This window comes from Physeter macrocephalus, chromosome 20, assembly GCF_002837175.3.
Source record: "Physeter macrocephalus isolate SW-GA chromosome 20, ASM283717v5, whole genome shotgun sequence".
NCBI lineage: Eukaryota > Metazoa > Chordata > Mammalia > Artiodactyla > Physeteridae > Physeter > Physeter macrocephalus.
In genome coordinates, this window is record NC_041233.1 from 59102506 (window position 1) to 59128743 (window position 26238).

The 26238-nt window shown below is 55.1% G+C and overlaps 1 protein-coding gene across 14 annotated transcripts in view; it reads right to left on the bottom strand.

Moving 5' to 3' along the window:
• Positions 1-26238, bottom strand: part of SH3PXD2A (SH3 and PX domains 2A) — a 246105-nt gene that overhangs the window by 67295 nt on the left and 152572 nt on the right. For 13 of the 14 annotated variants that reach the window (XM_028481821.2, XM_028481820.2, XM_028481822.2 and 10 more), the window contains one exon: positions 20112-20140. In XM_028481821.2, the coding sequence (XP_028337622.1) occupies positions 20112-20140 (29 nt within the window). Of the gene's footprint in view, positions 1-1463; positions 1646-2149; positions 2405-20111; positions 20141-26238 lie in introns of those variants that run through there. The other variant, XM_028481825.2, reaches the window with a different exon arrangement.

The window sequence follows — 26238 nt, forward strand, 5'->3', positions numbered from 1 at the left end:
GAAGGGAAGGGAAGGGAAGGGAGGGGAGGGGAAGAGAAGGGAGGGGAAGGGGAGGGGAAGGGAGGGGAGGGGAGGGGAGGGGAGTGATTTCCTGGCCCTGGAAGTGCTGCTGGGCGTGGGCCTGAGTGATTACAGAGGAGCTGGGACACTGCTGGCCAGGACGGGGATAATGAGGTGTCTGCAAAACGCAGGAATCCTCTGGAGCACAGAGAATCCTACACGATCCGGGCCTGGAACAGGGCCCGTGGGTTATCGCTGCCCTGGAGAAGGCAGCCTGGACCTTCCTCTCTGGCCATGTGGGTGGCTGGCCCTGATCCTCACCAGGCCAGCACGCTCAGCAGCCTGGGCCTGGAACCTTAAACATCAGGTTGGAGAGCTCAAGGCCAGTCTCCAGCCACCGCACCACTGGGCCTCAATGTCTTGTCCAGCCCTTACCCCAGCCCTAAGCATTGAGGAAGACAGACAGGCCCTGGCAAAATGGAAGGAAGCCTCATTTAAAAAAGTCTCACACCCCAACCCAGAAGAACGGGGACCTTTAGTGACCAGAAGAAACGAGGGCTCTTGTCCAGGCTCAGACAGCCATGTGTGAGCTGAGCCCCAGGTTCCTCATCTGTGAAATGAGGTTAAAAGTTGTCTTCCTGCCGAGAGGGAGGAACAATGTCAAAGCACCTAAAACAACTTAAGATCATGAGATGTGATATAGTAACATTATGAGGCAAAAAGCTCTTAGCCTAATCAATGGTGTGGCCATTTCTAGAATATCAGAGGGTCAACACGTAATGCTGACAGTTTACCTACAGTGAACAGTGGCTCATTTACACCCAGGTCCTTGAGCTGGGTACACGCCTTTTGCCCCATTTTACAGGGGTGGAATCTGAGCTTAGACAGGGGAAGGAACTGGCCCAAGTTCCCAAGAGGCCAGAGTAGCAGAGCCAGAAATGGAACCAGGTCTGGGACACCCCAACTGGTGCTTCCTCTGCTGAACTGCTCACTGCCTCCAAAGGAGAACAGCATTGGCTACAGTGGCTACAGCGAGAAGGAAACGTGGAGATGCAAGTCTGAGAGGCAAGCCCTTGGGCTGCTTGCCTGGTGTTGGCCAGGAGAGCGGCCTGATCGATAGTAACGGTAATCATCAGAGCAGCAACATTTATATAGCATCTACTGTACACCAAGCACTGTGCCGAGCACTTACATATAGTAACTCATCTGTTTTTCATAATAAACCTACAGTGATAAGGAACTGCCTCCATTTTGCAGGTGAAGACTATGAACCAGAGGTTAAGTAACTTGGTCCAGGTCACGCAGCTAGTACAGTGTTCATCTCTTGTGGTGACACAGGCTTCAGGCCTCAGTCTGATGCTTCTCACCATTTAAAGCACCTAACTCTCCCTCGCTCAGCAAGCCACCTTCCAACTGCTGCCTCACCACGTAGACCTGGGAAGCCTGGCCCTTCCAGTACTCACTGTAAACCAACAGAGTGCGGATCCGCTGGAGAGGTGTGGTGCGGCCTCTGGAGTCTGTCTGGATTCAAATCCAGGCTCTGCCTCTTTGATAAAGTTACTTAACCTCTCTGAACCTCTTCCCTGGGCATATCCCATGAGCTTGCTTCAATCAGCTCTGGGGGGGCAGCAGGAAAATCAGGCTTCTGGAGTTGCAAGGACGAGAACCAGATGGCATTTCAATACTAGATGCATCAAGAAAATGCTGGCACACAGAGATGCTTCCCACAGACACTGGGTCAGCTGGAATTGGGGGTAAAGGGACTCTGGGGGACTACACCCACCGACAAGCATCCTGTGGCCAGAGTCTCTGACCAGGCCTAGCAGCCAGAAGCCTCCTGGGACAGCAGGAGCCATGCTGGCCCAGCTTTCATGCCCTGGCAGGGCCAAGACAAAGCAGACACACTCTGAGGCTTTCAACTGCTGTGGTTGAGGTGAGGGGGTCTCAGTTCAGAATGTGGGGCTTCATTGTCTGGTGCCAGGTCTTGCTGGGGTTATGACTTCTTGATGCTGTGCCCCAAATGTGGCCAAGTGGCTGCCACCCAGCAAGGCCATCCTAACGCCCCTGGGCAGGCCTAATGCCAGACCCATCCCAACACCATCTGGCCCCACCCAGCCCTGGGCTGAGCCAACTAAGAGGTCGCCCACACCTCTCTCCATCTCTGCTGGCTTCGTTACTTCGTACACTTTGCTTCCGGTTCTTCAGAAGGAAATGTTTTAGGAAGTGCTAATGTCCGTCAGTGAGCCAAGGGAATTCATTTGGCCTGGGCCTGGAGGACCCAGGAAGATGTGTTCTGCTAAAACAGGGGTCGACGGACTTTCTGTGAAGGGCCAGAGAGTCAATATTTTAGGCTTTGTGGGCCACGTGGTCTCTGTCGAGACTACTTACCTCTGCTGTTACAATCCGTAGAGGAATGAACGAGCTGTGTGCCGATAAAACTTTACTTACAAAACCACACGGTGGGGGGCTTCCCTGGTGGCGCAGTGGTTAAGAATCCGCCTGCCAATGCAGGGGACACGGGTTCGAGCCCTGGTCCGGGAAGATCCCACATGCTGTGGAGCAACTAAGCCCGTGCACCACAACTACTGAGCCTGCGTGCCACAACTACTGAAGCCCATGCACCCGTGCTCCGCAAGAGAAGCCGCCGCGATGAGAAGCCCGCGCACAGCAACGGAGACCCAACGCAGCCAAAAATAAATGAATTAATTAAATAAATTTTAAAAAAACCACATGGTGGGCTGGGCTTGGCCTGTGGGCAGTGGTTTGCCAGACCCAAGGCTGGGAGATGAGGTTGTCAGAGAAGGGGAGCTGCTCCAAATCCCCAGGGGAGAGAAGTGGAGGCTGTTGGCCCACGTGGACTAAACGCTCCCGAGGCCTTTGCTGCTTGGTTGGTTTTTTCAACAGTCATCCTGAAGGGTCCAATGCCCTTCTGGGCCTTTGGAGAGTGGGCATTTGGGCAGGCCAGGGAGGGCAGACGGGAAAAGATCCCTCAGCCTCTGGAAACCGAGCCCCCACTCCTAAATGTGGAACAACCTGAATTCAGGCCCACCCTCTTCCCCCCCAAAAAGCAGGCCTCCCCTCTTTCCAAAGGAAAATGGGAAGCGGACCAGAAACAAGCCTGTCTTTAAAAAAAAAGCCTTTTTAAAACATGATTTATTTCCCAGTCCCCTGGATCCGCAGAATTAATCCAGTTCCATGGCTCCCACCCCAAATTTCCCCCCTTTGGAGTGCCTTCTCTCCAGCCCACCCGAGCTAGCCCTCCCCCAGGGCGGGAAGGACCCCCCTCCGCCTCATTGCGATGAACAGAGGAGTGACCCCCTGGCTCACAAACCCTGGCCCCCCGGCCAGGAGGCAGACATGGCTGCTGGCTCAGGGCTGGGAAAATGGTGAGAAGGAGAGACGGCGCAAAGGAGCAAAAGGCAGGCGCAGCCAAATGAGCAGCTGTAATGACACAAACCAACTGCTTCCTGCCCTCCCTGCTGTCTCTACCCCCCTCTCTCTGGTGACAGAACCAAGGGCCCTACAGAGCAGAGTCACGGGGCCTGGTGGAAAGCAAGGGGCGTGAGACTGGGAATCTGCACAACTGGTTTTGCTGAGAACTGGCTGTGTGACCTTGGGCAAATGGCTTGACTTCTCTGGGCCACATCTGTAAAATCAAGCATTTTGGGCCCACTGATCTCCAAGATACTTGTTTCATGTTCTAGACTCTTCCAGCAGTAACCTGCTAGTCTCCATAATGCAAGTACACCACAGTCGAAACAAATCTTTCCGGAGAAACAGACCACCTTTCCAGGGAAAACCACTTGAACACACGCTCAATATAGGAAACTCAAGTGAAGAAGTCCAACTGTTCGGGAGGCACATAAGACAGAGAGGAACTGGAGCAAGAATTTTTTAAAAACCTTGGTTCTTGCGCTTACTCTCTCACTTAGCTCACTGATTCTGGGGCATTTAGCAAATCTCTGAGCCCCTTTTCCTTCTGTGAAATGGGGATAAAAATATCTACCACGTGTTTTTCGTTGTGGGTCTGCTTTAAGAGTGAAATGGCCTAGTGCCTGTGAAAGGTTTTGGAGGGGTAGGAATTAGGCCCCTGGAACACAGAAGGGGAGTGGTGACAGGGACAAAGCTGATGACTAAAGCAGTGTGTGCCTGGGAGACGGGAGGCATGGCGAGAGGGTCCCTCCCATGGCCATCCCACAGGACTCATGTTCCTGCCACAGCCACTCCTCCCGGCTTGCTGCACCAGCAAGAATCCAGGCCCAGAGAAAAACCGGTGCCTGCAAGTCCTGATGACACTTAGGTGCTGAACCTGACTCTTGTCAAGTCCAGGTGATTATGAGAAATCAAAGAACAATATTACAGGGGCCCCTGACTTTAAGGACGTTCCCCCCAAACACATATACACCCAAGGACTACGTTACAAACAACTGGATAGACTTAAGTTAGGAGAGGGACTCCTATTGCTCTGTAATGTTTCTTTTAACGTTGAGTAACTCCAGAGCAGGGAGAATTGGGTTCAATTTACCCAAATCTAGTCTCAAACCATGCTTCCAGAAATTCTTCCCTGGTGTAAAGCAAGTTCCACCCATCCAAACTAATAAATCCAGAATGGGCTGAAAGCCCAGGTGGGAGAGACAGGAGAACAGCCAACAGCATAAACTCCTCAGAGAATGAAAGCAAACCAAGGGCTCAGGGGGACCAGGGCAGGGTCACCCGCCTTATCAGCTTACACAGCCCCCGCCCTGGGCTCCTGGGAGGGGAGGAGGAGCAAGGCCCCTGCCAGGAATGAATACCCCCCTGTTGTCTCTGTGTCCTTCCATTCTTCAATATCTCAGCGTACTTGAACGCTCAAGACCTCTCTCTCTTTGGGAATTCTATTGTTCTTACCTCACTGCAGCCTTGAACTGGTTTCTGAATATCTGTTGTATTCTACTCTTTTCTCTCCTTTTGTACAACTGAACCTTACATAGGGCTAGATTTCTTAAATTTCCTAGACTCCACATGTTTCTTTTCCTTTTTGACTAGGCCACCAGGGAACTCAGCCACTGCTTTCAGGTCATCAACTAATTAGGGCTTGACAGCTGCTAGCCCTGTTATTTTATTTAACAGTAGAAGGAGAAGGAGCTACTTTTTCATGAGAGCACATCCCTTGTGGCAGGCACTGTACTGTCATAGGCATGAAGTAGCTCAGATCTTTACCAGAGCCCTCGAGGGCTAACAGTGCTTCACAAAGAAGTAGCAGCTTGACCTACATGATATATAGGGCCTGAAATAGGTCATCATGCTCAGAGCAGCAGAAACAGTGGCACAACAGTGAAAGTGATACGAATGGCATCCGGAAAAAGCATGGCATGAATTAAGATGATCAAGACAGAGAACAAGCAATAACTCAAACATGACTTCCAGTCCACAGTCACACGGGTAGAAGTTGGGGAGTGTCCTGCTGTAAGGTGTGTGAGCTGCTACCCACAGGGGCAGCTCTCTGCAGCCTGCTCCAGGGTGAGCAGCAGCCTCCAGCTCATCATCAATACCTAACTTTTTTTAAAATTAATTAATTAATTAATTAATTAATTTTGGCTGCGTTGAGTCTTCGTTGCTGTGCGCAGGCTTTCTCTAGTTGCGGTGAGCGGGGGCTACTCTTTGTTGCAGTGCGCGGGCTTCTCATTGTGGTGGCTTCTCTTGTTGTGGAGCACGGGCTCTAGGCGGAAGAGCTTCAGTAGTTGTGGCTCACGGGCTCTAGTTGTGGCTCACGGGCTCTAGAGTGCAGGCTCAGTAGTTGCTCTGCGGCATGTGGGATCTTCCTGGACCAGGGCTCAAACCCGTGTCCCCTGCACTGGCAGGCGGATTCTTAACCACTGTGCCACCAGGGAAGCCCCCAGTTCCCACTTTCTTAACGTGCATGCTAGGTACTGGGTTAAACGTTTGACTAAACGTTTAATCCTTATAACAATCTGTATTTTACAGATGCAGAAAGTAAGCCTCAGGAAAGTTAAGCTTTTTCCCAAGGCCCCACAGCAAGGGAGTGATGGGTCAGACTTGAACCCAGGCAAGCTGGTTGGGAACGGGGAACAAAGGGGCCTAAAAACAGGGGACTTCATTCTCTGGATCCTCCCCAGCCATTGGCCAAGGGAGGCTCACTTATTTCTGTTGGGCTTCCCTTTGTAAATGCAGCCGTACTCCTTTCATTTTACTCTCAGTAGGAAGGGGCCTGCCTCCTTCTCCAGGAGCTGCCTTTCCCAGAATTCAGAGTCCATGTCGGGGCAGCCCAACCCGGGGCAGGAATGCACCGCTGACCCTCTGACCGCTGAGCCATGCAGTCAGAGCACAGTCAGTCTCCCGGCTCAGGTGGGGAATGGGGTGCGTGAGGGCTGGAGCCACTCCGCAGTCCCTTAGGGACTAAGTCCAAGGACACCCACCTAGGCCAAGGCGGGCCAGCAGAGACAGCCCAGCCCAAGTGGGTGTGGGCAGAGAGGCCCGGGCTGCCCCCGGGAGCACCGCAGCTGCCCAGCGGGGCTGCCCTGGCAGGCAGGTCTGCCTCCTTCTCCCACCCTGCTCAAAAACCCTCAGCTTCTGGTTAAACACAGGTGCTGTGGGCGGACAGAGGGGCACTGTGTGGGGAGGCCAGCAGGGTTCTGAGCCTCTGCTCCCGCAGCTGCTGCCTGACCCCATAGGAGCCCCTGGGGCGGCGGCCTCCCCCTCCGCTCTCGGGCTCTCGCCTCTCCCCATGCCGGGGTGCTGGTGTGCACAGAAGAGACAAACTCAACACTGTTCAGAGTTCCCGGATCCCAGTCACCCCCCTCCCTGGGGTGGCTGCCTTGGTGGTCCTCCTCCACTTACTGGGGTATCCCCCCTCCCATTCCCCCACCCACCAGCTCCCCCCGCCAAAGCCCGTGAGAATGAGGCAGCGGCAGCAGCAGAAACAGAGGCCAGTGGTGCAGGATGAAGTAAGCAGCCGCTGGGTCTCCAGCCCCCAGCCCGCCAGTCCACCCCCTCCCCTGGCTCAGTCTCCACAAGAGCCCTGAGAGATGGAGTCAACAGCAATGGACCCAGGACTGACAATCCCACCCCAGGGCCACAAAAAAAGCAATGTTTTATTTTCCCCAGACTGGACTTTCACTAACAGATTATCAATAATCAACCGCCAGTTATCTAATGAGCATCTACCACATGCACAGCTGGAGGCTCCTGGCTATGACCAGCTGACTCTCCAGCCTCAGGGACTGGGCTCAGATATTTACAATCAAAGACACTCTCCCAGGCACTCCTGACTGCTTCGGGGGTCTTGTAGGTTTGGGGGAGGCTGCGTGGCTCCCTCATCCACCTGCCTGGTGCCGTCAGGGCTGCCACTCAAGTGTATCCTCATTGCCCCAGGCTGCCCAGACCCTACCGGAAAGCAGGCTGGAGCCAAACATAGCAGGCAGGGCCCCGGGTGCGGGCTCATGAGGGGGAAGCGGGGAGGCAGCGGGACTGAGACCTGGAGGCCTCGCATCTGTAACTGGACCCCACCTTTGGAGCAGGGCTCATAATACTTCAGCTGACATCTGGCTGGACACAGCCAGAGGAGGATGGGGCTGGGGATGAGGGGGGCAGGGGCCAGGGGCAGAGTTCACCTGTGAACTGAGGTTGAGGGTGACCCCCTTTTCAAGGTTTGCAGGCTGCCCTTATCTTGCCCTGGGCAGGGTCTCTGTATTGTTCAACTGGTCTCTGTGTCAACTGGCTCCAGAATGTCTGGATAGTGTTGTAGTCCTAGCAAGTGTCTGGCACATAGTAGGCACTTAATCAAAATTTGTTATGAGTCTCTCCAATAAGATCTGAAGTTCCTTCAGGGTCTTAACCCTGTCAGCATCCTCACGGCACACCAAACACAGTAGGTGGTACCCAGAAAGTCCATGGTGGCTGTTGGAAGGACACACACTCAATGCCCTCAGTCCCAAGGGTTTCACGGGGAAACTGAGGTCCAGCTGATACCACTGCTCCAGGGCCTTCTTGGCCCCCAGGGCCCTGCACTTCCTCTAGTCTAGGTGTTGGCTGGGGTGGTCTGAGGTACATGCGGGCATCCTCAGGCCAGGAAAGGCCCTGAGCCTAGCTGGTGCTGTGCAGAGTAACTCAGAGGCAGGCCCCCAAGCCCGGCAGAACATCCCTGGAAGGCTGCGGGCTTCCAGCATCTGCGGTAACGCCCTTCAAAGAGATTAAAAAAAATTTTATCCATAAGCAATATGGTCTATGGCAAGATGGATGCTGCAGGAAATGGGAGTCTGAGCAAAAACAACTGGCTTATCTATGATGTCTGGTGGGAGCAGGGCTCAGCAGGGCTCAGTGCAGCCTCCCAGGGTGTGTGGCTGGAGCCTGGGGCCTCTCCTCACCCCCATCCTGCTCCTGCTCTGCGTGCGTTTGGACCAATCCCTTGAGCTCTCGGATGCCACGTCAACAGAGCAGCGTGAGTGTGTGTGTGTGTGTGTGTGTGTGTGTGTGTGTGTGCGCGCGCGCGTGTGCGCGTGTGCGTGCACGCTCACACATACACACACACATCACTGCTTGGGAAATCCCCACATCTGGCTCTCACGTGACTCAGCTATGCCCAGGAGGCCGCAGCTGGGAGGGCCTGGAGGACAGGGGAGGGTCAGGCGTGTGCGAGCTCTCTGGGGAGCATGAAGTTAACCCTTTGGCACCACAGCTCAGGGACTCTGGCTAATACTGAGCTTCCACCCTGGGGAGAAGCCAGGAAGGAGACCGGTGGTCAGAGGGCCCTGTCCTGGCTCGCTGCACAAGTGTGAGAAGCTGGGACCACTTTTCTGGGTCCCCCTGGTTTTTACCTGTGCCTTGAAAGGGCTGCTCTCTCTCTGTCCTGTCAATCCCGGTCAATCATCAACCACGAGGGAGACCCACTGGATGAAGATTTCCCCAACGGAGACCCGTCTGTTGTCAGATACTTAATGAACACTTCCGAGTGCCAGGCAGCTGGCTGGGCGGGCCACGGCCCTGCAGCTGTATGGAATCAGGATTCATGCCCTCCTGTCACAGGCAGGGCATGTGTCCCCTAGGAGACCAGTGGAAGCCAGAGTCCTCCTAAGAATAAGGAACAGGTCAGAGGCGACCTTTGGGGCAAGTTCTCTCCAACCCAGGCACATGTATTAATTTTATAATTAGAACTTTTTAAGCTTCAACAACTTTAGTGAACGAGTGACCATCCGCAGTGGTATCTCTGAAACAGCACTGCCCAGCAAGTACCTGGGGGATGCGGAGGACGTGCCCCAGCCCGGTTTAGAGGATATGACACGCTTGCACAGCCAACGCTAAGACTGACCAGATGCCTCTGCAGGCTGCTCTCCCTCTTCTCCCGGCTGACTCATTTAAAACCTCAGGGAACCGGGGGTAGAAGGCCTCACTCGGCACCCCACCCACAGGCAGATCTATGCCTCCCCTGGGGAGGCTCCCTCACATCCCACCCGCTGCGCCTCCGCCATGGTAGCCCTTGGACATCACATCATAACTGCTGTTTACTTTCCCACCTCCCCGACCCAACTGAGAGTCCTGAGGACACGGACCTCACTGTATCCACCTTGGTATCCCTAGGCTTGGACCACAGGGCCTGGCACAGAGGAGGTACTCAGATGTTCACTGAACAAATCTACATGACAGCCACGGCCAGTGCCAGTGAGTCAGCTCTAGGTCTGGCAGGAACCACCTAATCCTAGCAGAGTCTGGTACCAGCATCCATTCGGAAACTTGCTTCTTATCAGTTTGGCCATACCCTCACCCCTGGGAGAGCTACCCTCACCCCTGGGAGAGCTACCCTCACCCCTGGGAGAGCTGCCACTAGTGTCAACTGAGCCCCGGGCTTAGAGCAGAGAGAGAAACCGAGGTCACTGAGGAAGATGGGAAAAGGGCCCTCTTATTCAGAACCCTGTGACCAAACGCAAATGAGGAACTGACAGAGGGCTCTCAGAGCCACTAGGCTCCAGGGAGGGACGGTATATGGCCAAGAGGTGACAGACCAGGAGAAACTGCCCCACCCAGACAGATCTGGGACAAGAGATGTTAAAATCTGCCATGTTTGCAAGGTTTCCCTGGGGGGGCTATTGCCAACAAAGATAGTCCTAATTTGGCCTCTTATCACTAGCCTGTCATCACAGCTTTGCAAGGACCTCACCTTCCTTCCGGGAACAGTTATGTACTCAGCTCTAACCCTGACCCAATACTCAGGGAGCCTAAGGTGGTCCAGGGCCCAGGGGGAGACCCTGGCTAACAGGAAAGGCAGCTCCCAGACACCTGCAGGGGGGCTTTTTCTACAACACGGCATCCACTGGCCAGATGCAACATTGGGAGGAAGCATCTCGAAGAGGTGGTGGCTCTTCCTTTTGAGCACAGGGAAGTGAAGGGACTTTCTAACACGGCCCAGTTTTCTTGGTACCAGAATCCAGTTCTAACATTAAGAAAATCCATCTTCATACCAGCTGCTTGGGTCACACGTGGCAATGACGAGATCCCGAGGGCAGAGCGGAACGAGTTGGGGAAAAACACTTTTTTCCCCGCAAACTTCTAAGTTTCACTGAAACTTTTGGAAAATTTTTCTTTGCCGTCACATTTCAAAACCGACCAATTATAGAAATGTCACAGGCCAACTGAGTTACACACACCACATTTCTATTTCTAAACAAAGTAACTTTAGATCAGAAAAAGGTGCTAAAACAATAAATAATGCACATTTCCCCCAAATCTTTGTTTTTCCATTGGCTTTGTTGTTACTGGAAATGTTGTCTCTTTTGTCACATGTTTATAAGCCAAAAAGCCCAAGTGGGGAACAAGTTATTTTCTGGCTGAAGGGCCATGGTGGGAAGCATTTCTTTGCTGGACCACAATGTGGGTGTCTCCTCCTCTGAAGAGGAAAACCTTGTGGAAATAAAAGGCAGACGGGGGTCTCGTCACAGCCTCCTGGTGAGGGCAGAAGGGAAGCTAGTGGCTGCGCAGGCCCAGGGGATAGCCATTCTCCAAGGCCCCGAATGCCGGGCCAGTGTTCTCTGTCCTCTAACTGCCCTCCCCTTCCCATATTGGTTCTGGCCCCCACCCCCAACTTGGGACACAACTGAATGCACCCTCCAGGAGCAGCCCCGTCTAGTCTCGGTCCATCCTGGGGGTCCGATCATGCTGCCTCCTCACTGCCTGCCTACCCTGAACACTGACATCAACCCACGTGGATGACCCATCCCCAATTCAACCCCGCCTCTATCTCAGGATCCCTGGGGAGCCCATCAAAACCGCCAGCTGTTCCTGGCCGCCACCCCCAAAGATGCTCATTCAGTAGGTCTGGGCAGGGCCTGGGAATCTGCACTTCAACAAGCAGGCTCAGGACTCTCAGCATACCTCCGGGCCTTTGCCCATGCTGTCCCCTTACAGACCATCTTCCCATTACCCCAGCAGGAGAGGTCGGGTGATAGGAATGAGGGAGCAGAAAAAAGCTAAGCAAGCAGGTCAGAGAGAATCAAGGCCACATACCAGCTAGCTGCCTCCTTCCCGGGAGTGAGATACGTGATTCCAGGATTCGGGGAGCCCTCACCTCCCTCGCCCCTGCTTTGTGTGTGCAAGCCAGTAGGTCAGTGCCAGGGGAGTCGTGGCCCAGACACACACTTTCTCCATCACATTGCTGCCACACTGGCTGGCTGTGGAGCAGCCAAATCAATCAGCCTCCTTTCACTTCCAATTAGTTGGCTTTGAACTCCAGGGTGACATCAGGCTGAGGACCCAGAGCCACGAAAACAAAAATTATTTAAAAACACCAACCCGGGTGAGATGTGTCAGAAGACAGTGCCTTCACAAGACACGTTCACTTCTGGCCGTTGGAGGGTGCCAGTAATGTCTTGGCCGTGTTCTCTAAGCAGCCTGGGCCTTTCTCCCTGAGGATGGATGGCTCGGGCAGAAAAGAAAGCTTTGAAAAAGTCTTGCTGGGACTTCCCTGGTGGCGAAGTGGTTAAGAATCCGCCTGCCAATGCAGGGGACACGGGTTCGAGCCCTGGTCTGGGAAGATCCCACGTGCCGCGGAGCAACTAAACCCGTGCGCCACAACTACTGAGCCTGCGCTCTTGAGCCCTTGCGTGGCAACTACTGAGCCTGCAAGCCACAACTACTGAGCCCGCGTGCCGCAACTACTGAAGTCCACGCATCTAGAGCCCATGCTCCGCAACAAGAGAAGCCACTGCAATGAGAAGCCCATGCACCACAATGAGGAGTAGCCCCCTACTCGCCACAACTAGAGAAAGCCCGCACACAGCAACGAAGACCCAATGCAGCCAAAAATAAAATAAACTTATTAAAAAAAAAAAAAGAAAAAGAAAAAGTCTTGCTGATACACTCTCCCAGGTTTCCTCTCCAGACACATCTCCTGCCCTCCCCTTCCCTAGCCCTTCACTTCTGCCAGGCTAGACATCTCTTCTTCCCTCAAACTTCTCAATCACATCCCAGGCTCCAAGTCCTCGCTCAGGCCCGGCCCTTCTACCAGGGGCGTCCGCCCACCCTCTGCTCATCCCAAGCCCTCCATCCTCCAGGACACATCTCCAGCCCCTCCCATCTTGGCTAGTACCCCCCCACCCCACCCCAGCCCCCTCTATTTGACTCCTGCTACTTGTGGATCACAACCCATCCTGCCCTGCATTCATCAATGAAGCACTGAGAGCATCTTGCTTTCTCAATTGAGCTGTGACCTCTGTGGGGCCGGAGACCAGCAATTGCTTAAGAGAAATGAAAGCCTCCAGGAGAGGTGTGAAGGCTGCTGCCGTCTGCTTTGTCTCTGCCCTTCTCCCTTTGTGGCTGGTGAGCAGGGCAGGCCGGGGGTCAAGAGAGAGCCTGGCCCTGCTCTCTGTCCTACTGGGGCATTCATCCTGTGGGAAGATGAGGCACCAGAGGCTTTACAGACCTGCTCTCTCTGCTTCACCACGGCCCTCCTCACACCTCTGCCTCATTCCAGGGTTGGTGGGAGTGTGATGAGCCGGAGGCCAGGTTCTGCCCACCCCCTCACCTTGGGCAGGCGGCAGGCCCTGTCTTAGTTACTTCCTCTATAAAACGAGGAGGGTAGACTAACTTTTTATAGTAGCCAGAACCTATGGGCAGGTTTTGCTTTAAAACAAATACACCGTATTAAAGACCAGATTCATACAAAGAGAAATTAAGGGGATATTAGTCACACCCTGTAAAGGGACCCTTTACCCAATTAAGAATCCCTGGTGACCAATGCGTTCCTTCTAGAAACTGCAGTGGGGGGCTCTCTTGGGGCAGTCCCTCTCTCAGTCTGTGGAACCTCCTGCTAGAGGTCTCCAGAGCCCAGTCCTGTTCACCTGTGGATCCCTCAGGTCTTAGCTTAGGAGGGAACAGACTTCAGTGGAAAGAGGTTTGGATCAGAAGGACCAGATTCGAATCCTGCATCTGCCTGGCTAGGTGACCTCAAGCAGGTTCCTGAACCTACCTCTCCTGGTCTTTAAAAGAGGGACAAGACCACCTGCCCAGGTTACTGGGAGGCTGACTGGCAACTATGAGATGGTGCACACTCTGCCTTCCCCCTCTGGTTGAGAGGAGTCTCTCCTGCAGGAGGGCAAATGCCAAAGCCAGTGGTCCCTTCTGCTGGGGGACCTCCACGGTGGACCTCTGCTAGACATCCATGGTGCTGCCTCCTACTCATAATAGAAAAGGCTTAACCCTTAGTGCTTCCTGCACCAGACACTTCACACGTATTAACACATATTCAAGCCTCAAGCAACCTGGTGAAGTACTATCGTTATACCCATTTCACAGATGAGGAAACTGAGGCACAGGGAAGTTAGGACTTGCCCAAGACCACACAGCTGACAGAGCTGGGACACAAAACCAGGCATTCTGGCTCCAGAGCCTGCGTTCTTAACTCTACAGAATATTCTGAGTCTAGGTTCTGTCTCCTCTGGGGCCAGGCCTGGGGCTCAAAGAATGAAAATAGTGCTTCAAGTATGTCTTTTTACTCTCAAATTCAAGGTAGGACCAACTTCTCCCCTCCTTTCCGAACCTATCAATACTTAAAATAACAACAATGGCAGCTGCTATCATTGGGAGTTGCTATGTGCTGGGCCCCCTGCTAATTCAATCCTTACCTTTAATAGAGGCAGGCACTATTTTTTACCCCTGTTTTCCATATGGGGGCATGAAGGTCAGAGGTTAAGCAGCTGCCGGTCATAGAGCAAACACATGGCAGAGCAGGAGTTCAAACCCTGTCTGATGCCGAAACCTAAACTCTGAACTCCAAGCAGCATGCTTCTCCGCAGTGAAACTACAGTAATGCTGATCTCATTAACTCCATCCAATGACGCAGACTGTATGGTACTGAAATGGAAGCAGGCAGCGCTCACCAAGTTTCCAAGGAAAAGTATAAAGTAAACAGGATTTCACGAGAAACATCAACACTGGCCCAAAAGAACAAACTTGCAACACTCTTGAGCAACCTCATTTGCATTTAAACGAGCTGCAGCTCATCACAGGACTCCTGGGTGGGATGGGGCCTCAGACACAATCCCAGGGCCAGAATGACCTCACAGGATCCGTGGCCACCTGCGCCCCCTCGTGGTGCAAGTCAGAACTCCGCAGCCACCAGCGCCGGAGCCCGGCAGCTTCCCAGAACTCTGGGCGCCCCAGCCCATCTTTTCAGGTTTGAAGAGAAGCCTCTGCTCTGGGGCAGCCTGCTCCAGCCCATCTCTGAGCTCCCGCAGCAGTGCTCACCGGGGGGGCGGCCAATCACAGCTAACAGCAACAGGCTCTTGCTACTGCCAGGCCCGGCACAAAGCCCTCTAACTGCATCACATCCTTGAATCATCTGCACCTTCCTGCAGGTGGCTGCTACTCCATTTTCATGGGCGTGTCCATCACGTTTATGCATCACCTTGGCTAGGCTACAATCCCCAGTTATTCAAAAACACACTAATCCAGGAATTGCTGGGGAGGTATTCTGCAGGTGGGATCAGGTTCATAATTAGTTGACTTTCAGTGAGATTATACTTGATACTCCGAGGGGTCCTGGGTCCATCAGCTGAAACGCTTTAAGGGCAGAGCTGAGGCTTCCCTGCAGGAGAAATTTCACCTGTGGACCACAACCCCAGTCGGCTCTTGGGTTTCAGACTTGCCTCGCCTGCCCCCAATCACATCAGCCAGTTCCTTGCCAGAAATTTGATAGCTCCAGCTGGTTCTGTTTCTCTAGTTGAACCTGACTGATACAACAGAACAAGTGAGGTCGCGGAGCTCAGGTGATCTGCCCCAGGTCGTGAGGCTGAGAACGGGAGCCCAGGCAATCTGACATAAACTGCCCCCCACGGCCCACACCCGATCGTGGAAATCCATCCCGTCCCTCCATTGCTGCCAGAGTCCGCATCCTCTCATCACCTGTCTCCTCCCCTTAACCATCTCCACTCACCGGTCAGAAAAATCCTTCTGGGATCTAAGTCAGATTATGTCCCCCTTTCCTCAGAACCCCGTAGGGGCTCTTCATCTCACTCACAGTGAAAGCCAAAACCCTTAAAATGGCTGGCAAGGCCCTACACGGTCTTTGCTGCTGCCCCATCCCCACTACATCGCTGCTCTCCCCTCCTAACGCCTTGACCTCCCCTACGTTCCACCCAGCCACAGACCTCCCACCCCTGGGCCCTTGTACTGGCTGTGCCCTTGGTCTGGACTGCTCTTCCTCAGGTAACCATGCCACTTCCTTGCTCCCCTGTCCAACAATACATTCTTTTTTTTTTTTTTTTTGCGGTACGCGGGCCTCCCTCTGCTGTGGCCTCTCCCGTTGCGGAGCACAGGCTCCGGACGCGCAGGCCCAGCGGCCATGGCTCACGGGCCTAGCCGCTCCGCGGCATGTGGGATCCTCCCAGACCGGGGCACGAACCCGGTTCCCCTACATCGGCAGGCGGACGCGCAACCACTGCGCCACCAGGGAAGCCCCCAACAATACATTCTTGTCTGCACAGTTCATCACCCAGAGTGGACTGCAAACCCCTCGCGGGCAGAAAGGCACATTCCTAGAACCTCAACACTTTACACGGTACCGGCATACAGCTGGTGCTCAATAAGGTCAGCTGCAGTATCTGGTCTCGAAACAGGCTGCAGTTGGCCCTGCTCCCCCACCTTTGCGCAAGTGCTGTCTCTTGATTAGCATCCCCCCCCACCCGCTCTCCACCCCTAATCAGAAAAACTCCTCCTTTTCCCAGATAATGTTCCTGACTTGAGGCTGCAGCGACCTGTCTTTCCTGACCTGCAGCGTCATTCATGCACCCACGCCTTCTTCCATCCACCCTCCCATTCAACAAGCACCAGGGGACCCTGCTATTGGTGCGCGCCCTGCCGCGAGGTCTCTGCTTTCAAGGTGGTGGGACACAGATAACAAACAAGAAAACCCACAAGGTAATTAGAGTGCGGTTGGTGATGTGCGAGAAGCAGGGAGACCTAAAGGGGCAGCTAGACAGTGGAGGTAGGGGCAGCTTCTCTGAGGTGACAAGCAGAAATCTTCAGGAGCTAGCCATGTGGAAGAATGGGGAACAGTATTCAGGCAGAGGGAACAGCAAATGCAAAGACTGTGGAGAGAACGAACCTGAAGTGTTTAAGGAATGGAAGGTAATGGGCGCAGCTGAGCAGAGTGCTGGGGTGGGACTGGGGGACGGGGATGAGGGCAGAGCCTGGGGCAGGGTGGCAGGCAGGGGCCAAAGCACACACGGCTCTGCAAGCCCGGGATAAGGAGTTTTTCTGGGTGGGATGGGAAATCTTGGAATTTAGGCAGAAAAGCACATTATTTGATCCATGTGTGTAAGAGCTCACTCTAGCTGCGGTGTGGAGGGGCTGGGGTGGGAGCAGACAGGCTGAGGAGGGAGCTGGGGTCCTCCTGAGAGACGAAGGGAGCTTCCAACAGGTGTGACGGTGGAGGTGGGAGAAGGGGATGGATCTGGAGGTCAGGTGGGCAAGTGAGAGGAAGGGAGGAGCCGGGGATGACCTCTCAATGCTGGGCTTGAGCAACAGGGTGGACGGAGCGAGAAGGAAGAGGCGAGAAGGAGCAGGTTCTGTGGAGGGAGGGAGCAGAAATAAATTTGAGGCTACACTGTCTTCGGGGTCTCAAGGTCGCCAGTCCTGCCTCCTCTGTGAGGCTGTCAGCCGCCTGAGAACTTTCTTCCTGTTGACTCCACCCTCCCCAGGCCTGCCTTGTAGTCTTGGCTCTGTGCTCAATAGGAGATCCCTCCAAGAGATCCTCCAAGGATGAGCTGGGGCTTCGGGGACTAAAATGTGACAAGAAATGACCAGGATGGGCTTCCCTGGTGGCGCAGTGGTTGAGAATCCGCCTGCCGATGCAGGGGACACGGGTTCGTGCCCCAGTCTGGGAAGATCCCACATGCCGCAGAGCGGCTGGGCCTGTGAGCCATGGCCACTGAGCCTGTGCGTCCAGAGCCTGTGCTCTGCAACGGGAGAGGCCACAACAGTGAGAGGCCCGCGTACCACAAAAAAAAAAAAAAAAAAAAGAAATGACCAGGGAAAAAAGCATTCACGTTCTCCATGCAAACATCCCTGACTGGAGCGACCTTGGGAAGCTTCATGAGCTTCATCACAGAGCAGAGTGAAGCCCAAAATATGAACTTAGTAATGCTGATGACAATAAACCGATACTTCTACAAGCAGTTATTGGGTCCTAGGGACTTTTCCACATTAACTTATTGAATCTTCTACATGTGAGGTAGAGACCATCATTATCTGTGTTTTTTTAGGAAGAGAAAACCAAGGCAGAGAGGTTATGAAAATTGCCTGAGGTCACACAGAGCCAGAATCTGAGCCCAGGGCTTCCCTGGTGGTACAGTGGTTAAGAATCTGCCTGCCAATGCAGGGGACACGGGTTCGAGCCCTGGTCTGGGAAGATCCCACGTGCCGCGGAGCAACTAAGCCCGTGTGCCACAACTACTGAGCCTGTGCTCTAGAGACCGTGAACCACAACTACTGAGACTGTGCGCCACAACTACTGAAGCCGGCGCGCCTAGAGCCCGTGCTCCACAACGAGAAGGCACTGCAATGAGAAGCCCACGCACCTAGAGACCGTGAACCACAACTACTGAGACTGTGCGCCACAACTACTGAAGCCGGCGCGCCTAGAGCCCGTGCTCCACAACGAGAAGGCACTGCAATGAGAAGCCCGCGCACCGCAACGAAGAGTAGCCCCCCTCGCTGCAACTAGAGAAAGCCTGCGCACAGCAGCGAAGACCCAACGCAGCCAAAAATAAATAAATTTATAAAAAAAGAATCTGAGCCCAGGCTCACCCAGCCACTACACCTCTGAGGCCCAGGGAAAGTTTCCTGGGGAGAGGGGTGTGACAGAACGCAATCCCACGTTTGCCCCTCCTTCCAGGTTGCCCCACCTATGGCTCTGGCTGCAAGTGACAGCTGAGGAGATGCTGCAATTCCTCAAGTTTATGAGGCAGCCTCACCCCCCTGTTCATGGAGGAAATGCTGTTCTGCACCAGGGGTGGGCATACCTGAAGCACCCCTCCCCAGGTGACAGGCATGTGTGCACACGCAGTCTCATCCCACAGCTAGACACAAACACACGCCAACCCACAACTGGATACATCCCAACACACTGGCACACACGCCCAAACAAGTAAACATACCCTCAAGAGCACACAACTATGAAGCCCCACACGAACACACACAACCCCACGTACACACATGCCCCCACCCATATGTAAACCAGGACACATCTTTCCTCATCCCAGTGAATATATAAGCAAGCACTTATACACACAAGACATACGAACCCACACTCAGAAACGCACCATGCAATCACAACTATCCCAATTCACAGCCCATCCATCACACACAGGCACACATACCTCTTCTGATCCACAGTTCAAAGCACCTGGACACAAGTATCTCCCTACAACGTGAGCCATTAATGTAAGGCACGTGTTCATACACACTTCCCACATCCCCAAGGCCAGAGCCCCAGATGGCTGCGCACCCCCATAACTCACCACCCCCATAAATACGGACAACACACAAGCCCACACAGATCGCTGCATTCCCTTCCCCGCCCCAACTCCCAGTACACACAGCCCTAAGTACAAGGGACCACCCTCTCCCGATTAACTGCACCCCGCCCACGTGCTGTCATTTGCCTAGTCCCTCCTCCCCCGCCCAGAGAGAATCCTCCTCTGACCCCAGCCGACTGCGCCCAGCACACTGCGTCCAGCGTCCAAGGACCTGCCCCGACGCTCCCTGTCTCCACCCCCTTCGCAAACTCGGAGTGAGCCCGGCACCTGCCGGGCCAATGCCAGGGTGGCTCGGTGCCCTCCCATCGGGGGTCTCTGAGGGCCACCACGCAGAGCCTCCACCCCGGCAGCGTGGAGAACGCGCTCAGAGTTGGGGAAGGAGGGGAAGGTCTGCGCTGCAGCCGTTAAAAACCCAGTCTCTCCAGCACGATTCCCCTCCCTTCCCCCCCCCCCCCCGCCCCTTTTCGGTCCTGGATCTCACCTTCCCACGGCGAAAACCCAGCATCTCGTCTCTATTACCCCTTCCATCGCTGCCGCACCGCGGAAAGGACCGAGGGAGAAACCACAGCGGTGCCCAGGAGCGTTAAAAACCCAGTCTCTCCAGCCCGATTCCCCCCCCTTCCCCCCCCCCCCCCGCCCCTTTTCGGTCCTGGATCTCACCTTCCCACGGCGAAAACCCAGCATCTCGTCTCTATTACCCCTTCCATCGCTGCCGCACCGCGGGAAGGACCGAGGGAGAAACCACAGCGGTGCCCAGGAGTTGGCCCCGCAGACCCAGGAGGAGGATCCGGCTGCACACGTCGCGGGGCCTTAGGCCCTTCACAAGGCGTCCCCACACTCCCCATGCACCCGCTCCCAGCCCCACCGGGAGAGCCCGAGGGACGCGGTGGGAGGAGGAGGCGCGAGTACCAGAGGTCTTAGGCGGAGTGAACTGCGGAGGGGGGCAACCACAGGGAGTACCCTGGCCCACAGGACCACAGGGCAGGCGGGCGAGGACAAGCCCCCAGAAAGTCCTCCGCAGGGTCGGAGCGGCGCGTGCACGAAGCGGGAGGGGAAGTTGGAGGGAAGAACGCCCGGAGGCTCCCTTACCTGATTTCCTCTTGGAACTGCCATAGTCCCTGAAAAAGAAGCAACAGACAGACATGGTTAGGGTCGTGCGGAGGCGCGCGGCCGCTGGGCTGCAGGGCTGCGGCTGCCGGGCACCCACGGGCCGGATGCTCATGTGATGCCGGCTGCCGGCGAGCCGCGCGCTCCGCAGCCGTACGCACTGCGCGCCGCGCCTGCCCGCGGGTCCCAGCCAGCCCGGCCTCCAGGCGCGGTCCGCCTGCCCCTCCACGCCCCTCCGCGCCGCCCGCAGCGAGCACCCCTGCCCCGCCCCGGCCCAACTGGATGGGCTCGGTGGGCCGCTCGTGCCCTTTCCCAGGCACCTTCCCCCGTTCGTCCTCCGATGGGGGAGGGTGAGGCACGTTCCCACCCACTTCGTTAATAGGGAAACTGAGGCCCCGTGGGTGGTCGCTAGAACGCAGGCCCTGCCCTGCGCCGGGAGCCCACTCCCCTCCCCTGCAGCGCTTCTCCTCCCAGTTCTTTACATTGCCTGCTCTTGCCCTCTCAGCCTTTAAAGTCACGACTAAAATGTCACCTCCTCAACCTGTCTTCCCCGACATCCTCCCCCTGCTGGCCTCTGCGTAATTACAGATTTGTGTGACCCTTTGATTAAAGTCTGCCCCCATCCTAGGCCCAAGGCTCCGTGAGGTCACACTGTGGCTTGTTCCCCCCCACTGCATCCCCTGGCCTGGCATAAGTGATGGATAAATAGGGGCTGTAGGTTGAATGTTGACCAGAAAAGCTCAGGCTGGGAACCTGGGATTCAGTAGGGGTGAGGCAGAGCATACTGCATGGACAGGAACAATGGCTGAGCTTCTGAGTACGTGAGCTCTGGATTCAAATCCTGTCACTGACAATAACTGTTTGGTGACCTGAGACACTTGACAGCTTTACCTGCCCTGAGCTGCCCCAGCCTGCAGCCTTCCCTGCCCTGCAGCAAGGATTTAACCCAGACTCAGCAGCAGGCTACTTCCCGAATCCTGCCCCCACTGTCCTCCTGCCCTTGCTCCTGCCTTAGGCCCCTCCCAGCACCCCTTCATCCACCAATCCTCAGGGGAGCCTCTACCACGCTGGAGGTCTGTTAAGTGCTCAGGTGGGGCTGGCTGGTGATCAATGTGGAGACTAGAGGAAATGCCTTCCGTTTCCCCTGGGATCAAAGAAAATATGCCAACCGGCCAGCTAGGTCTGCCGGCTGGAAAGAGGGGGTCTCTTGGAGGAAAGGGCAGCAGGTTCACAGGGAAGGGAGTCAGCCTTACGGACACTCACCGAGATTCCGATCCTATGAATCTGGGGCGTGGCCTGGGCTTTGGGGGCATTTGTTAAGCTCCAAGGTGATCTGCCGCCACAGCCAAGGATGAGGGGATCCCCCTCTCCGAGGCTTCTATGTTTCCCAAAGTTTGGACTCAGAAACCAGTGAGTCAGAATGCTGGGGCTGAGGCCCGGAACGTGCATTTCTGATACCTTCCCCTTACCAGCCCTCCTGTTTGAGAACCTCCTTGGTATTTCAAGCCTCTTTCAATCCTCACATCCACACTATGGAGGTCCTATCATCCCCGTTTTAAGGATGAGAAAACAGAGGTTCAGACACTGCCCAAGGTCATCCAAGCTGGGCAAGGGCTGTGGTTTATAAGCCCACCTGCCCGAATGATACTCTAACAAGGATGGGGGAAAGGGGAACCTGTTGAATCTGTTGCCTCCAAAAGGCAGGTGGGAGAGTTCCCATCTGCCTCCATCCTCGACCTGGCAGTCCAGCAAAGCCTGAGCCAGGGTCACCTCCCTGGGGCAGAAGGGAGACGGGGAGAGACCGTTGGAGTGCGTGGCTCTGCCGGTTGAAGCTCTGCTGTGGGTAGAATTCCCAGTGAGGAGGAGGAGAACATTGTATGGAGGCTACGTCCTGCCTAGCAGACGTGCATCTCCCAAGGAGAGAATTTGTTTCTCAGGCTTTTTTGCAGAGTGGGGCCTGGGGAAGGGCAGAGAGTGGAGGGCAAGGGGGAACTGCCCTCCCCTGCCCCGCCATTTTCCTTCTGGTCTTGCAGGAGAAGTCTCTGGGCCGGGGACCACGATGGCTCACTGCCCAACCCCTGGCTACCAGCAGTCCAGACGGGTGGGTGGCTTCCTCGCAGTGACGGCCATCTTCTCCCCCTGTTTGTGCAGCTGCAGCTGCCCGGGATTCTCTTTGAGCCTGTCAACAGCCCCAGAGGGGAGATGGCCAGGTCATTACCGTGTGACGGGGAAGCCCGCTGAGGCTCAGGAGTAGGAGAGGGACATAGTTCACAGGGGCCGAGGGCCCGCTCTGTGCCAGGCCCCGTCAGCGACTCTCGGCCTGGTCATTCAACAGGATCACCCTGGAGAGCCAGTTACAAATTCAGACGTGGAGCCCCATCGCGACCTGACCTAACACAGTGTCTGCATCTACCCGCTGGGGGTTCCGAGGCTGGGCCAGTGTTGGCTGAGAACCTGGGGCCCAGCAGAGTCTCTGCCCAGTCACTACAACCCTGACAGGTAGGCAGGAGTTGTACCAAGGGGCACTGCAGTCACTGTACCATAATCTCCAGCAGGACCCCAGCCACCCCTAAGAAACATTTACTCTCAGTAAGCACAATGAGCTTGAGCTTCTAGACACATCTCCTGGCGGGCCTCTTCTTCACCCAGAGCGCGAGCCCTTCCCACCAAGGACTTCCGGATCCTGTGGTCTCCTTGTTTTGCAGGTGAGGACAGCAAAGCTTAGAGAAGCTAGACAACCTGTTCAAGGTCACACAGTGAGTAGGTGAGGCTGCGATTGGGTGGCCGAGGACCCGGGCCTTGCTCTGGGGTTCCAGACCAAACCCCAAATGCTGCCACCCAGTGGGTGCAGGGGAGGGAGGGAGACACAAGGCCCTGGGGGCCTGAGAAGCACATGGGTTAATGGAGTGGAGGCTGAGGCCCTGGTAGGGGGGGGTGCCAGGCTGGGACTGGATGGTCGGAATGGCAGGCATAGGAATGCTTCACACAGCATCTGGCCTCCAGCCCGAGCAGGCGCAGCCCTAATAGGAAACCTCTTGTAGGTTTCCGTTGGGCACCTTTTAGCAAAGCCATTGCGTATTTTTAGCCGCTGAATATGAGAAGCAGCTTAGGTATCCAGTGGCTGGGACTCCCCCATCCCTCACATAGCAGGGCATGGTGAGGGGGAAAGGCAGGGCTCCCCCTTCTGGCATGCCCACCTCCCACTGCCCTGCAATCAGTCCTGGCCTGGGCAGGACAGCGGGCCCTCTGTCAGAGTCCAGTTCCTGAACCACTCAAGACCCCCTTCCCATTCCCCTCCTTGCTCAGTTCTTGCCTGGAGGTGGTGCTGACACAGCCCCTATACTGCCGGTGATTCCACTCCTGGTAGGTCACAGTGTAGCCTGCTTCGACTTGCTGCTGAATCACTATCTCCCAGGGAGTCACAGGAAGGAGAAAGGGAGGGGAGGCGAGGGCTAGCGTCTCCCTCTAGTGCTACCGGAAGCTAAAGTAATTGGAAAGGCCTCCCAGGCTGTCCTGACACGGCTCCATCAGGCCACTCAGCTTTCTCTGCAACTGGTCTGGGGGTGACCAAGACCACAGTGACCAAACATCCTGGGCAAACTGGGACATGGGACTTTCAGGGCTCAAACTGGGAAGGTCACAGACAAACCAGGATAGTTTGGGCACCAGATGGTCCACAGGTCAGGCCTGGCTGGGGGAAAGGGACGGGGTTCCTCCAACCCAGCATCACACCCTTCCCCCATTTAAACAGGGACTCCTGAGGCCTCCCCCTCCCCCACGTGATATAAACAGTTCATCTCTTGGCCCTTCCTCTTAGGATGATGCTGTCTGCGGGGTAAGGACAGGTGCTGGAAGCAGACAGCCTCCAGTTCAACTCTCTGCTACTTGCTAGCTGGGTGGTCATCTTGAGCTACTCCATTTACCTCTCGAGCCTCTATTTCTCTGTCTGTAGAAACAGGATAATAAGTCTACCAACCCATTAGGATTTGGGGAAGATGAAACATACAGCACTCATAAAGGGGCTCACATAGTACCCAGCACAGAAAATGCTATAGAAATTATTACTCTTTCGCACCTGGACCAGACCCCATCTCTGTTGTTACCCAAATGCCGAAGGCCCGTTTGAACTCGGACCCTGCAGAACCCCCTAAAACCAAAGGAAGGGGCTTCTTCTTAAGGACCCCATCATGATGCTGGCAGCAGAGGGCCACACAGGGGCAAGTCCAGCCCCCCTCTGCAGAGTTTTGGGCTTTCAGACGCCAAACCAGCATTGGTCTCCGTCTAGTGCCGTCCGCCCAGGGAAAGCCTGTTTGTGCACACAGTGTTAGAACAGGGCTCATCTGGAAACAATCATGTTTTCAGCGTGACACTGACCCACAGGAACGGGCAAGCTCTGGACTCATTTATTGGGATTCGTTTAACCTCCAAGGAGCGGCAAATGCTCAGAGCCCCAAACCAAGAGATGTTCATGCTAATGGCACCCACAGAAGGGTCAGCTTCCCTTTTCTGTTCTTTTCAAATTTTTTTCCCTTTCTTTTCTCTTGGTGAGACATGCTGTGCTCCTTCCCCAGACATTCCAGCGAAGGGGTTGGTGCTGGAGACAGAAAAGAGGGAGAAGCTGGAGGGAGGGGGCAGGAAAGCCATTTAACAGTTCCTGTGTCTGGACCACCTTTTCTTTACACATGCTTCCCCTCCCTCTACCCTTTCTTGAACAGACATTTGCCCTGCAGTGCTCTGAAGTAGGCAGAGGTGGTGTTAACCCATTTTATGGATGAGGAGACTGAGGTCCTGAGGGCTCAAGTGGCTTGCCCAGGCTTGTGAAGCTCCACTGACATCCTGACTCAGAGGGCTCCCCACGCCGAGGTCCACCAGGGAATGGGCTGCAAGGAGAGGATGCAGAGGCCGGAGAAGCAGGCTCTCACTGGGGAAAGGAGGTGGCCATCCTGCTGGTCACGGTTCCCGGAGTGAGAGGAAAGCCAGGAAGAACCCCTGAGGCAGGGGAGAGACCAGGAAAGGAAGCCCAGTCTGGCCGGGCTGCTCTGTGGAAGGAGGTTGAGTCCCCACCAGGTGGAATTCTGAGTGCTACGGGGCCATGCCCTCCGCTGCCTGCCATCCCCCTCCCCCGCACTGTCATTCCCATCAGTGAGTGTCCTGGCAGAAGAGGACAGGCACGCACTGCCAGCTTGATGTTCTCACCCTCCTGTCTGCTGGCTGACATTGGCTGCTTGGCCCGGGATGCCTGTCTGCAGGGCTGCAGCCGCTGGGAACTGCGGATTGCCAGATGGCTGGGGGTGACCTTGAGAGCCAAGTGGTCTTAGGGACATGGGCGGTACCTAAAATATGGGGGCTGGGGGCGATGGTATGCAACCTTGGCCAGGAGAGTGATGTGGAGCCCTTCACATAGTGATGTAGTGATGGTTTTGACTGCTGTTATCAACCAATAAGCACTTTCTAGCTCTTGCTGGAGGCTGCCTCGTGAGGGCCTGTGCAGGCATGGGAGAAATATGTGATATGCAGAAGGCCTGCAAGTTTGGGGTTAAATTAGGGGATGAAACTACATAGCACAGTGAGAAAGGTAACATTCTGAGATAATCTATGCTGAGAGTCACAGGAGAGGTTACACTCCAGGTGCAGAGAAGAGAGAGATCCCAGGGCTGCAGGACATGCAAGGTGGCTTCCTAGAGGAGGAAGCCTTGAGCTGAGCCTTGAAGGATTAGAGGGGTTTGGGTCCATGGAGAGGGTAGAGAGGGGAAAGTTCTAGAAGCAGGAACAAGTAGCTCCAAGGAGGAGGAGTTGAACTACTGGGGAGCGTTGGTGATCAGAGGAACAGGCAGGGAAAGGCCAGGCTTGGGGAGGGGTGGGGGGCGGGGGAAGGGTAGGGCTTTGATGTCCTGCTGTGAAATCTGGAAGTTTTCAGAATTAGGGAGTGATCCATGCAGCTCAATATCAAAAAAACAAACAACCCAATCCAAAAATGGGCAGAAGACCTAAACAGACATTTCTCCAAAGAAGATATACAGATTGCCAACAAACACATGAAAGAATGCTCAACATCATTAATCATTAGAGAAATGCAAATCAAAACCACAATGAGGTATCACCTCACACC